The 13,853-nt window shown below is 34.7% G+C and overlaps 1 protein-coding gene across 1 annotated transcript in view; it reads left to right on the top strand.

Annotated features, from left to right (window-relative positions):
* LOC106058225 (protein FAN-like) overlaps positions 1-13,564 on the top strand; it is a 44,783-nt gene extending 31,219 nt beyond the window's left edge. The window contains exons 19-31 of the mRNA XM_056035400.1: positions 38-80; positions 219-430; positions 1,407-1,497; positions 1,597-1,655; positions 2,752-2,819; positions 4,528-4,595; positions 6,413-6,474; positions 6,572-6,633; positions 7,837-7,896; positions 8,373-8,508; positions 9,496-9,637; positions 11,145-11,257; positions 11,567-13,564. Coding sequence (XP_055891375.1) covers positions 38-80; positions 219-430; positions 1,407-1,497; positions 1,597-1,655; positions 2,752-2,819; positions 4,528-4,595; positions 6,413-6,474; positions 6,572-6,633; positions 7,837-7,896; positions 8,373-8,508; positions 9,496-9,637; positions 11,145-11,257; positions 11,567-11,652 — 1,202 coding nt within the window. The 3' untranslated portion in view covers positions 11,653-13,564. The remainder of the gene's footprint in view (positions 1-37; positions 81-218; positions 431-1,406; positions 1,498-1,596; positions 1,656-2,751; positions 2,820-4,527; positions 4,596-6,412; positions 6,475-6,571; positions 6,634-7,836; positions 7,897-8,372; positions 8,509-9,495; positions 9,638-11,144; positions 11,258-11,566) is intronic.
* The last annotated feature ends 289 nt before the right edge of the window (positions 13,565-13,853 follow it).

Raw genomic sequence — 13,853 nt, 5'->3', positions numbered from 1 at the left:
CGCTCTTATGTAAAAAAAAATTTTTGACTGTTTACAGTTTTTTATTACCTGACTTATGAAGGAGCAATAGATTTAGACAGGTGAGACATTGTCTTAGTTAAGTAACATTCCTTTTACCTACCGCAACATTGATACACTCTGATTGTGTGTTTTTGTCATTCTTGTGACCTGAAAAGATGCAGAAAAATAATCAATACTTAAATGTTTTTTAAACCCAGTATTCAGGATGCGTCAGAGCGTCGAAGTCTTGAGACCCAGATCATGGAGTTTGGACAAACACCCAAACAGTTGTTTAAAGGACCGCATCCACAGAGATTTAAGTCACAGAGTATACCTAGCTACATTTTAGAGTCTTCACTGCCCCAGTTAACCGCAGTACAAAGTTCATCGCCGTCAGCCAAGGACATTAACTTGACTTTTGATACGGCTGGTAAAAGTTCAATGATTTTTTAGCATTTTTATGAGACTTTGAATAAATAATTATTTACAAAAACTGTTACTTTAAAATACATTTATCTTTGTGAAATTCTCTGTTTTAAAAATATTACACATTATATGTTTAATTGCATTTTCTTTCGTTTTTGTAAGCAAATAGTTTTAAGTGACTCTTACTAATTATATTTTATTCTGTTATTATTTATGGTAAGTTGTTTTTGCATATTTCTATTGCTTCCAAAACGCCTCATGATTTCCTACAGTGTCATGCCTTATCAAGCGAATATGTTAAAATGTATTTTCCTAACAATTTTTTTTTTTTGCTAATCATTATCATCAAACTCCATTTGTGAGAGGGCTGGAGAGGCTCAAATTCTCTCTTGTAAAGCCCAGGACAGAAACCCTGCTGCCCTGTGTAATGCATGTATGTTGTGTATGTGGAACTTGTGGCTTCCCAGACCTGTCGAGATGGAAGTCTGGGGCAGTCTAGAAGAATATGAGTCCTCTTCTTTTAGTGTGTGTGGGGGGGGGGGGGGAGGGGACCATGTGTCAAAGTTTAGCTTGAATCAAGAGGACAGTGGGCCTGCACTGTGCTATAACTGTTCAGGCCTGGGTAGCCTGTACCAGGGGAAGGCCTGGTCAGGGTGCCTCATGTGCTTCCAGACTCTGCAGACTGACACTTGCCCATTTTCCAATTCTCTAACTTCTTAATGTGTCATTCTTTTCTTACAATGTTGTGTCTTATCAAGTGAATGTTTCTTCCTTACAGTATTGTGTCTTATCAAGTGAATGTTTCTTCCTTACAGTATTGTGTCTTATCAAGTGAATGTTTCTTCCTTACAGTGTTGTGTCTTATCAAGTGAATGTTTCTTCCTTACAGTATTGTGTCTTATCAAGTGAATGTTTCTTCCTTACAGTATTGTGTCTTATCAAGTGAATGTTTTTTTTTTACTTCTATGTTTTTCCAATAGATTCAGTGGATAACATTTCTGCTATGGGTTCATCTAGCAGCCTTGACCTTACTAAACTCACCTGCCATCTCCAGTATGCTCTTCACAAAGAGTAAGTCTTTGGTTCCCACAATGCACCTCTGAATATTAAAACTGTTTCACTTTATTTACTTTCTGGTTCTATTAAACTTTTTTTTTTTTTATTATCTAGTGCTGTAGCAGAAGTCAGACTGTCTCCTGACGGATTGAGCATATTTTCTGTATCCCAAGGTTGGTGTTATTCTTTGTTAAAATCAATAAAGATCTATGTTTATGTTCATGCTTGGTAGACAATTTTGGAACATGGCCATGTTTTGATCTCCATAAAAATGTTAACTAAAAAATGTTTGAAATCTTTACTAATAAAAACAAGATAAAAACTTTATAGCTACAAAGTTTGACCAGTACTTCAGAAATTTGTTTACTCACTGCAGATTGTATTAAAGTAAGTAAGTAAGCGTAGTACCCTTTTCAGACCTTGTAGTCTATGGGGCAGATGATGTAAAGAACATCTGCTTCTGTGACCCACAGTTAGCGAGGGTGTCATGTGGCCAGCACAATGACCAACCACCTTTACTTTTCCCCAACTGATGTCAGGTACTCATTAGAGCTGGGTGGGCTTAGAGGTGCCCCAAAAACCCCAAAATTAAAAATACATGACTTCAACAGGATTTGAACCCAGACCCCCTGGTTCTGGAGCCAAGGGCTTTACAACTCAGCCACCTCGCCTTTAGATTGTTATAAAGGAGGCTTAAAATATTTGAGATATTTGTGTATTTCTAAAATTTGTAATTGTGAGAGTCTGAGTTGAAGACCTGAAACTCTAAGGCCAAATGGAAGCTCCTCTCCGCAGTCCAACCTGAACAATGTGTTCTGTCTACATGCATGTTTCCCATGGCTCGTATCCCAAGACTCATAGGACTAGTGACGAGGCTGAGGGCCAAGCACACCTGGGAATCTCCATTTTTCTTTTCTGTTCCACATTGGCTGTGCAGGCGTGTCCACCATAAAAACGGCCCCATGTGGAACATTGTGTGGGTTGGGACAGGGCTGGTGGGGCTCTCTTAAATCGTTCCCATCATTGGTTCTGTTTTGGCCTAATCTTCTCCTCTAATGACTGTTTCCACTGGCCGCCTCTATGAGGATGGAAAGCATTTACCTGATGTATTTCTGAAATGGACATGATCAAAATATTACGCTTATAGAGAAATAAATATCTGGGTCATTATCTTTTTGTCCAAATCAAAAATTTTCTAGTGAAATTGTTTCCAAATATGTCTTTTTTTTTTTATTATTATTAAAAGTGTTGTTTTTTTTTGTCTTCTAGATAGTTTTTTGAAAATGTATTCTTTGGAAGATCAGCGACAGCTTCGTAGTGTGAATATGTCTCTCATGGTACAGTTTACTAGTTTAATAAACACTTTTAATTAGGTCTCACTAAATAAAGTTTTACCATCTTTTCATTGATTTGTATGGAAGAAATTGAGGATGATAATATTGGTTATAAGTATTGTTAAGGCTCCCGCGCGGTGTTGATTCTTGGAAATATGTCTAGTGTAGATCTGACTGGAAGTAACGCTGAACTCAAACTACTTCCGTAACACCGGCGAAAGGCCGAAACAATCAAAATATGTAGTCGACGCTGATGTTGGTCTACAAATATATTTAATCATCAAGAAGGGAATTGTCCGATGTCAGCTATGTCCGTAAATCTGTATCCTACTGCTCTACAAGGAGTGTCTTCCTTTTAGCGTCACCTAGAGCGTTCTTGTTTTTTAACCCACTTTACGTCATCGTCGCTAAGTAAAACTTTACCCTATTCCCGAAACAAATAACTAATTCCTAATCATGTCATAACAGTATCAGGCATTTTACTTCTCAAGAGACCTTTCCCATTGCGTATTCTCCTGTGAGTAAAGAGGTCAATTCTTGAAACAATTGCATGGTCACAATTTAGGCATTGGCTATCACCAGACTCTGTAGTGTTAGCAGTTGTTTTTTTTTCTGTTTCTGTATTGTTCACCATCAGCAATCCTTTATGCTTGCCCACTATGTGTTCCTATCCTGTACTCTTTTATTCCCAACTGTTGCTGTCTTGAAGAGCTTCATGTCACACTTCTATAGGTCAGTGTACCTTGAGAGTTATTACATAGAGTGGACAACTTGCAGCTCTCCTGACTTCTATGAGCTCACCACATAATATGTCCTGTGGAAATTGACCATGTGACATTGGGTGTACATGTCCAAGCCAACCGTGGAGTTAACAGTGTGGATATCCTGAGACTTAGGTGCACTATTCGAGACATAGGGCAGCAAGCTTTCTCCACAAGATCGGTCATTGGTAATTTCCACAGCCTCTTCCCAGCTGGTGCCAGCAGGGATTTCTGTTTGCCAGCACAGATTTAGTTAAGGAGATCAGTCATTCAATGAAATCAGTATTGTCCTGACACTGCACTTTGATTAAACCCTGCAAATAATTGAAGCAAACATTAATAAATAAATGTTTAAAATTTGGTTCTCTCATGGCTGTTCTATTATATTGGGTTCCAATCTTATTGAATGTGTAACTCAAATCTTTAATAAGGAACTTCAGAGCTAGAAAGAACAGAAATAAGACTCTAAAAGTACCAATAGAGAAGAGGAAACCATTCCCAGCTAGATCATGCAATGCTGTGACAGCTGTAGAATTAACAGCTTTAACAAATTAGAGAATAATGATGTTTATATCAAAGTGAAAACTATATTTAAACTACCTATTTTGAGAGTCTAGTTAAATGATCTATTTTGAAAGTCTAATTAAACTATTTTGAGATTCTAGTTAAATTATCTATTTTGAAAGTCTAATTAAACTATCTATTTTGAAAGTCTAATTAAATTATCTATTTTGAAAGTCTAATTAAATTATCTATTTTGAAATTCTAATTAAATTATCTATTTTGAAAGTCTATTTCAATTATCTATTTTGAGAGTGCAATTAAATTATCTATTTTGAGAGTGCAATTAAATTATCTATTTTGAGATTCTTTCTGAAATGAAAAGGATATTAGATATTTTTTTGGTCATGTGTGATATGAATGCATGATTTTCATTGCTCTGTCTTCAGGCTTTATCATCCTGTGAAGTGATGGAAGATAATAAAACTATTGTTGTTGGCTGTTGGGACAATAAGGTGTAAGTCTTTTGTTAGTACATGTTTGTGTTTCAAAGTTTGTGTAAGTCTTTTGTTAGTAGATGCTTGTGTTTCAAAAGTTTGTGTAAGTCTTTTGTTAGTAGATGCTTGTGTTTCAAAAGTTTGTGTAAGTCTTTTGTTAGTACATGTTTGTGTTTCAAAGTTTGTGTAAGTCTTTTGTTAGTAGATGTTTGTGTTTCAAAAGTTTGTGTAAGTCTTTTGTTAGTAGATGCTTGTGTTTCAAAAGTTTGTGTAAGTCTTTTGTTAGTAGATGTTTGTGTTTCAAAAGTTTGTGTAAGTCTTTTGTTAGTAGATGCTTGTGTTTCAAAAGTTTGTGTAAGTCTTTTGTTAGTAGATGTTTGTGTTTCAAACGTTTGTGTAAGTCTTTTGTTAGTAGATGCTTGTGTTTCAAAAGTTTGTGTAAGTCTTTTGTTAGTAGATGTTTGTGTTTCAAAAGTTTGTGTAAGTCTTTTGTTAGTAGATGCTTGTGTTTCAAAAGTTTGTGTAAGTCTTTTGTTAGTAGATGTTTGTGTTTCAAAAGTTTGTGTAAGTCTTTTGTTAGTAGATGTTTGTGTTTCAAAAGTTTGTGTAAGTCTTTTGTTAGTAGATGCTTGTGTTTCAAAAGTTTGTGTAAGTCTTTTGTTAGTAGATGCTTGTGTTTCAAAAGTTTGTGTAAGTCTTTTGTTAGTAGATGCTTGTGTTTCAAAAGTTTGTGTAAGTCTTTTGTTAGTAGATGCTTGTGTTTCAAAAGTTTGTGTAAGTCTTTTGTTAGTAGATGTTTGTGTTTCAAAAGTTTGTGTAAGTCTTTCGTTAGTAGATGCTTGTGTTTCAAAAGTTTGTGTAAGTCTTTTGTTAGTAGATGCTTGTGTTTCAAAAGTTTGTGTAAGTCTTTTGTTAGTAGATGCTTGTGTTTCAAAAGTTTGTGTAAGTCTTTTGTTAGTAGATGCTTGTGTTTAAAAAGTTTGTGTAAGTCTTTTGTTAGTAGATGTTTGTGTTTCAAAGTTTGTGTAAGTCTTTTGTTATTAGATGTTTGTGTTTCAAAGTTTGTGTTATTCTTTTGTTATTAGATGTTTGTGTTTCAAAGTTTGTGTTATTCTTTTGTTATTAGATGTTTGTGTTTCAAAGTTTGTGTAAGTCTTTTGTTATTAGATGTTTGTGTTTCAAAGTTTGTGTAAGGTCTAGAAGTGTATAACTTTTTTTCCTAATCAACCATAATAGCTTTTTAATATTTGATTAGATTGGCTTTCTCAGTAGATGTTTTGTTTTGTTTGTTTTACATAATTCGGATGTTCCTTCAGAGTTTAAGATAGTTTACTTCCTAGTCCAAACCTCCCGCAGGACGACGGGGGATGGGAGCGGGCAGGGTTTGAACCCTCGACCGTCGATAAATCCGAACGACAGTCCAGCGGGCAAACCGCACGACCAGGCAGCCATCGTGGGATCACTTAGCCAATGCTTAAAGAGAAAGTACTGGTCACTGAATAATGACATTAACTGTTGTCCACAAAAAGAGTTTATGTCCCATTGACAAGAATGGAATCAACTAGATGGCTGTTAAATAAATCTTACAAAAACATTTATTATTAAAGAAGTAGAACAACTTATTTATTTTTTTATTTAAAGGAAATAAGTCATTTAGATAGTACTTATTTGCCCTATCACTTTGATATCACTTTGATATATGCTAAGAAAAATTTGAGTAAACTTGTAAACATTTTGATGTCAGAAGTGGTCAGGAAGTTAATTAAGTTTCTTTTCTGAATGGAAATTTTTTGTTAAATAATAAAGAAAACAAGAAGTATTTATTTCCTGTCGACAGATATTTTTACAGTATAGAATATGGACGAGTGTTGGACACATTGAATGGACATGATGATGCTGGTAAGTGGAATTTAGGCTGGTATGTTAATAAGTTTGACTTCCTGTATTTTCACTGCTAAACTTTAAGTTTTTTTCTTGTTTTTTTTTTTTTTTTTAGTTTCTTGTGTGAAATGGAAATCTGGGAAACTATTTACAGCTTCTTGGGATTCAACAGTTAAGGTTTGAACTTAATAGTGTCTTGTAGTTTGAATAATAGGCTAAGAATGTGGAGATCAATTCTGACTGGCAACAGCTTCCTGGCACAAGTAATGTAACCCCTAACCAGCAACTCAACTCAAGAAAACATTAAGAAACTGGAACAGACACAAAATAGAGCAGTGACCTAACAAACGAATATTCACATTTGAGTAGTGACTAGAGTAACACCTTTAGTAAAATCACTAAATTTAGAAAGCCTTCAGGAGAGAAGACTCAAAAGTAAAGTAGCAATTATACATAACAAACAAATATTCACATTTGACTAGAGTAACACCTTTAGTAAAATCACTAAATTTAAAAAGCCTTCAGGACAGAAGATTCAAAAGTAAAGTAGCAATTATACATAAAACACTTAACCATAATCTTCAAATACGAAAACAAAATTTAATAAAATACTTAGAAAGACACAAAGATAAAGGCACATTCCTCATCCCATATGCTAGGACAAATTTGTACAAATACTCCTTCTTCCCTAGTGCTATTAAAGCATGGAATTGGTTGCCTGAGCTAGCCAGGAAAACCAGTGACTTGGCAGAATTTAAGTCATTGGTTAATATGCATGACTAGATGCATGACGCATAGGACGTAATCATCTTCTTTTTTGAAGTAACATCTGTATTACATAAGATAAGTTAAGATACTCCTAAACACCGAGTGGTGCAACCTATATAAAACACACATCAACGCTGCCACCGTGTGGCACTGCGTGCTGCTAATTTGTCCTCGCAGTTGACTTCAATGATAACCCCCTTTGGTAGATACAAATGGAAGAGATTACCATTTGGTCTTAAGTTAGTTAAGACATTGTTCAGAGAATATTAAATCTAGCCTTAGAAGGACAAGAAGGCTGTTTCCATTATGTCGATGAAAGAAGAAGCACCAAAAGATATGGTACTAATTTGTCAGAGTTGATAAAGAAATGTCAAGTAACATCTGTATTATATAAGATAAGATAAGATGTTGTAAAGATGATTGCAGCTTGTACTTAAGTGAAAAAGCCAAATCCCTGCTGCATTAGCAAAAGCAAAAACTACAAAGTCCTTAGAAAGTAGAATATAAATGTAAACCTCTATATTCAATAGTAAAGAGGAATATTTTACATGAACAATCTTTATCATTTTTAGACCGAAATAATTAATTTCAAATTTTTTTTTGTCAATCTAGGTCTGGGAAATGAATTTTGCTGAAGCTCAAAATGGAGGCTTGCCATGTCCTGAATATCTGGTAATTGTGAAATATACTCTCTGGTTTACTATTAAAGTCAAAGTAAAAAGTAGTTCCCCTTTTAGATCTTGTGGTCCATAGGGCAGATGATGTAAAGGTCATCTGTTTCTGTGACCTACGATTAACGAGGGGTGTCATGTGGCCAGCACAGCAATCAACTGCCTTTTTTTCCCCCAACTAATGTCAGGTACCCATTAGAGCTGGGCCTCCTGGTTTCGGAAGCCAAGCGCTGTACAACTCAGCCACCACGCCTCCATTATAGTCAAAACATCTATTGTTCATTTTTTTACTTTTTTTCTTAATGCATTAAAACCTCTACTATATCCTTCTCTTCTTAGTTTTATTCCATCTGTATATTTTTATTAAACTATTAGACCTGTATCACTGAGAAGCTTTTTATTCAAACTGATTTGTGTGTGTGTTGCAAAAATCAAAATACAAACTTTGAATTCAAATTAGTATTTTGTATCCGACAGGGTCAGCTGGATCATGATGAAGGTGTCACTTGCCTAGATATCGATGATGAGGGCAGCATGATGATAACTGGCACAAAAGGAGGCCACTTGGCATTGTGGGATTTATCCCATTATTATATATTGGCTATAGTATCAGGTATTGTGGAGTCTGTAGCATTATAAGTGTTGATTGGGGTGCTTGATGGGCTGGCTGTAGCTCAAGACAGTTAGTTTACCTTACCTTGTTGGTGTATAACTTAACTTTGACATTAATCTGAATAAAGCGTGGACAAACTTCATTTCCAAACGAAATACACTTGACTTTATTGTAGAAATTGTACAGCTTTCAATGACAATATTTCGAACAATTTAAATATATTTTCGCTAGCTTCAAAAGTACTTTAAAAAAGTACAGTATCCCTTTCAGACCTTGTGATCTATAGGGCAGATGATATAAAGATCATCTAATTCTGTGGTTGACGGTTAACAAGGGTGTAATATGGCCAGCACAATGACCAACAGACTTTACTTTTCCCAGCTAATGTCAGGTGCCTATTAGAATCGGGTGGACTCAGAGGCATCCTAAAAATCCCTTAAGTTTGGAAGTGAAGCACTTTTACCACTCAGCCACCGTGCCTCTCCCGAAACTGCTGCTTCACCAATCAGTAACCATACTTACATACATACTTAGTTCTCTCTCCCTCTTCTTCTGTTCCCCTCTCCACCTGCCACTTGTCTTTGACAATCTTTATAAAAAGTGTCATACCCTTCATAACCATTAGGATTTCTCAAAATGTGTTTTAAAACAAAGCCAATCAATTTGCAATATTAACTTTTGTACCGCAAGCTGTCAAGAATCGATACTGTGACCTAATTCTACCTCTTTCTTGAAACTGGGGTCAGGTCAAAGAAGCAGCAGAACAAAAACATGTTAATTATTTAAAAAATCACACAAGTCGGTTTCTAGAAGGTCATAGTTAATAAAGTATTTAGAATAGAAGTTTCTAGGATTCTGGAAAATACGGCTTAAAAAGTATAAATTGGGGGAAAGCGTCAATAAATGTTTGGCAATAAAGAAACCAAAATCACCACACAAGCAGCAGATACCTAGTTCCTAAATCTACCTTGTTGTGATTCTCTTCAGCCCACTCTGGCCCTTTGAATGCGTGCCTGATGAGTCAAGACAAACGTTGTGTATACACTTGTGGTGCTGACAGTTTACTTAAAGTCTTCGACATGGAGACTGTAACAGAGATTTGTGCCAAAGACTTGCAGTATTCAATATGGTAACTGTGTAATATTTCTTGTTCAGTTTTTAGCATTATATTTAGGACTAACTCCTCTCTTTTTCTCTATACAGTATTTACTTTGCTTTCATTCACTGATTTTTTTTTAGTTATGATAAAATTGCACCATAAGCTATAATCATATCAAATTCATATTAAAGTGCATTTGAAATATTTTGAATATGTGATAATTGAAGTTATTGAGCCAATAATAATCATTATTAAAGCATTGTGTGTCGCCAGTGTATAAACACTAGAATATATGTATAGAGAGTAACCAAGAAGAATTCACTTTAGCCAGAAATTCCAACAGCAATCTATGTTGGTGAGCTTAAAGGAGGACATCGTAATAATCATTTTACCTAGCATAGAGAAAGATATTTCGGATAGCGCTCATGAAAGCTGTGTGACACACGTTTGAGGCCTAAAAAGCCCTTGCTGAAGGCAGGTGCAGAAGATAAAAAGAAAACTTAAATAGACACTAAGCGGCGAATGGTTTTATTGCATTAGATGTGACAAAATATGTCGGCCTTATGCCACTGCAACCTATGTGGGCCCCACACTTTCATAGGCCTTGCGCTAATTCAAGGTGTATATTATTAAATTAAACCATTAAAGCTTTAAATTACAAAATATACGAAAAGGCCTGGAAATCTCCTAAGTTATTAAAATCTCTTGAAAATTCATAAAAATGTCCTTAAAAATAGACAAAATTGTCAACTTGGTTTATAATTCAATATGGTAAACGCAAATCCTACGCGCAATTAAAAAAAAATGGCATTGTCAGCTTTCATTGAATAAAAATGTAAAGGTGAATTTATTTTCTAATACAAAATCTAAATTTTCATTTATTATCCTTATCCCTACCCTGACTGGGCCCCAGGCCCCACACTATCAATTTCGCATAGGGCCCCACAAGTGTTTGGGGCCACCCTGGTCATGTGAACCATTGCACTCATCCTTATTCTTTGGACTCATGGACATCGCCATTATTATTATGTTAAAAACGAACGAGCATTCATTCTCTCGCGCTGCCAGGGTCGAGTTTAGTTAAAGGGAAACATAATTCATTGTAGTCCCTTTATCAGTTTCCACTAAGGAATTTTCTGGTGATGTGGCAGGTCTGCAGCAGTACCGCCCTCTGACAGGCAACGAAAATGTTCCCAGCAGTGTTAAGGGCCTTGAAGGTATCTGTGAGGTCAGTTGTTATTATCCCCTCAGTTGATATAACAATGGGGTATATTGTTGTTTTAGATAACTTCCATAAACTCTTAATCTCCAAGCCAAGGTTCCCATATTTTCGTTGTTTTTCCAACTCAATTATGAGATAGTGGTATGGCAATGTCAATAATGGTAGTGGCTTTATATTATTATTATTATTGTAGTTAAAATTTCTTAAGGTTTATTCTTTTTGAGCCTCTGTATAATTATATATATATTATCATTTTGATGGATAGTTGTATGTGACTGTATTGATTACTAAGCTATTGTGTTTATTGTCCTGTAGCTGTATGCGCCTAGTTGGAGCAACTTCCATCCTAGTAGGTGACTCAGGGGGACAACTCTGTCTCTGGGATATGGACAAGGGGCAGTTAACTCAGACATTGCCAGCACATTCAGGTTAGTTGTGTTTTAAACTTAACCTGCAATTTAAAAGTAATCCATTGTTTCTTGGCTATTATTCAGCACAATGGTTATGTCTGCGCTGGATGTGGCAAAATATGTTGGTCGCAGCTAGGGCTGCGTAGCCACAGGAAATACAACATTCCTAATTAATCTTCAGACTCAAATTATTATTCTACACAGTAAACAATCAGCAGGCCTTATTATTATTATTAATATTCTACACAGTAAACAATCAGTCAACACTATGAACTACTGTTTCTTGTCAATGTGATAATTATTCAACTCTTAATTCACTTTCAACAGGGGCTGTCACTTGCCTAGATCTCTCTAAAGGAACACTCTTGACAGGGGGCAGTGATAAAACTGTGAAGTTATGGAAGCAGCAGTGAGGTCATTAGAACTACCCTTGTTTGAAATGTGTGATTGACATCACTATTTGAAAGGCTTTCCAGTACACTCCGCCCCCAAGTCTCTAAGAAAGTCTTCACAAGATTCTAACAATTTGGAAAATAATAGAAACAATCAAAAGGAAAACTTAGAAATTATATTGCATATAAAATGCGGGATCATTTTATGATTTAAATAAAACTTCTACACAAAAAGAATCTGTTGAAAAGATTTTTATTAACTATAATTGGGTCCCTTGGTACACATTTGAAAAAAAAAAAATTTTATTAACACATGCACAGGAAAAATCTTTGTTAATAGAGTTTCAAAAGTGTCTGTCGAGCAAGTGTCGTGGCACTGGCAATGAAGAACTAATTAATGTGCCAGAAAAAGGAAGTGGCAACATGGCTGAATATAATGATCAACAAGTTTCAAGGTGTGATTTTTTTTATCACTACTTTCAAAGTGGCTACTACCTCTACCTTAAGTGTCTGACTGATGTTGTTACTTTAAAATGCATTACATCTACCACTGCTTATCTTATCTTATATAATACAGACGTTACTTCAAAAAAAGATTATTATGCCCTATGTGTCATGCATTTAGTCATGCATATTAACCAATGACCTAAATTCTGCTAAGTCACTGGATTTCCTGGCTAGTTCAGGCAACCCATTCCATGCTCTAATAGCTACCACAACATTAGACTTCTGCCATTATTTCTAAAATATAACATCCACCATTACTTCAGATGTGTGACTTCTGCCATTATTTCTAACATGTGACATCATAAACTGCTTTGAATGTGTGTGCTTTTTTAAATGCTTGACTGCTACCATCACTTTGTTTTGTGTGAAAAAATAATTTAAACATTAAATGTGATACATTTTAGAAGAAAACATATCTCTTGAGCTATTCAAATGTACTTATAAATGTTGGCATAGAATTCTATCATTTGTTGCATCTTGTAATTTTTTAATTATGGCTGTGATTATAGCACAAATAAAATGTTTGCAAGTGACTTCTTTGAAAAAGATTGGCTACCTATTAAGGGGGGTCCAAGTTGGAATCCCAAATTGAGTTGTGTTTGCTGAGTGTCTAAAGGCAGCATAGACACCTCCCAGGTACCCTCTACCCCCCAAAAGAGATTGAACCAGACGGCACTGAGTATGATATGGCATAAAAGATGCACTAGACAAGATCTACTCTATCATTTAAAAGTTATTGAGTGTATTTTTTTGAAATTTAAATTACTCAATCAGCCATTGTCATTGAGAATCAAATATGAATCACCCTTTAGAGGATAATCGCAGCTTCATATGTGTTTTTACTTAAAAATAACTATTCCATACAAGCCTCTAACGATTTATCCAAAGAGAATTATGCTGTCATAAAATATTAAAACATGCTATTGAGAGAGAGATGAATGCTAGTAATATAATTCTAAGCTGTTGTGTCAAAGAACATAACATTTTTTTAATCTAAAACTTTTTTTTTTTTTTTTCAATTTATGATTGATATTAGTTTTGACATCAGAAATCTTCCACTATCTGCATTACTTTGATATAATTTTATTGTTTCAATGACTGAGTGGCAAAAATCTGTAAAAAAAAAAAAAAAATCTTTACATATTTTAAATGTGCCTTGGTCTGCTGGATGTAGAAAAACGCATAGTTTTTTTTTTAAATGCAGTACTGTACATGTGTTTGTTATTGATTTTGTTATATGCTTTGCTATACTTTAATAAGTCTAGTCAGAAGTAAAAGGTTGTTATCAAATATGCTTTAGTTTTTAATATTTGTTGTATAGTAGATATAAAAAAGTGAAAGAATTCTACCATCTGTCTTTCAATCTGCTTGTATGTCTATGATATCACTAGATTTTAACAAAATAATAAAAACCATATCCTTAAAACTTGTGTTCCATTTTATCTCTATTATTTTTGTCCCCTAAAAATACCTACAAACTTTTTTTTCTTGTATGAATTGGGCACATCCCTTCTGTTAATTAGCTCCTTTCAATGTAAGCCTAGCATTATATTATCATTGTTACAAAGTTGGCCTTTATCAGAAATGTCAATATACTCATTTTTAAAAGGAAATACCATGTTTATGAATAGTGACTATGGGAATGTTCAACTCTGTAGACTCTAGAATACTTACTGTTTTATTTCTATTTTAACAAGTTTCCAAATATCACCATT

Source organism: Biomphalaria glabrata, chromosome 7 (genome assembly GCF_947242115.1).
Source record: "Biomphalaria glabrata chromosome 7, xgBioGlab47.1, whole genome shotgun sequence".
In the NCBI taxonomy this organism is placed as follows: Eukaryota; Metazoa; Mollusca; class Gastropoda; family Planorbidae; genus Biomphalaria; species Biomphalaria glabrata.
The sequence above is the reverse complement of the archived record's forward strand: the minus strand, read 5'-3'. Positions and strand labels throughout refer to the sequence as shown.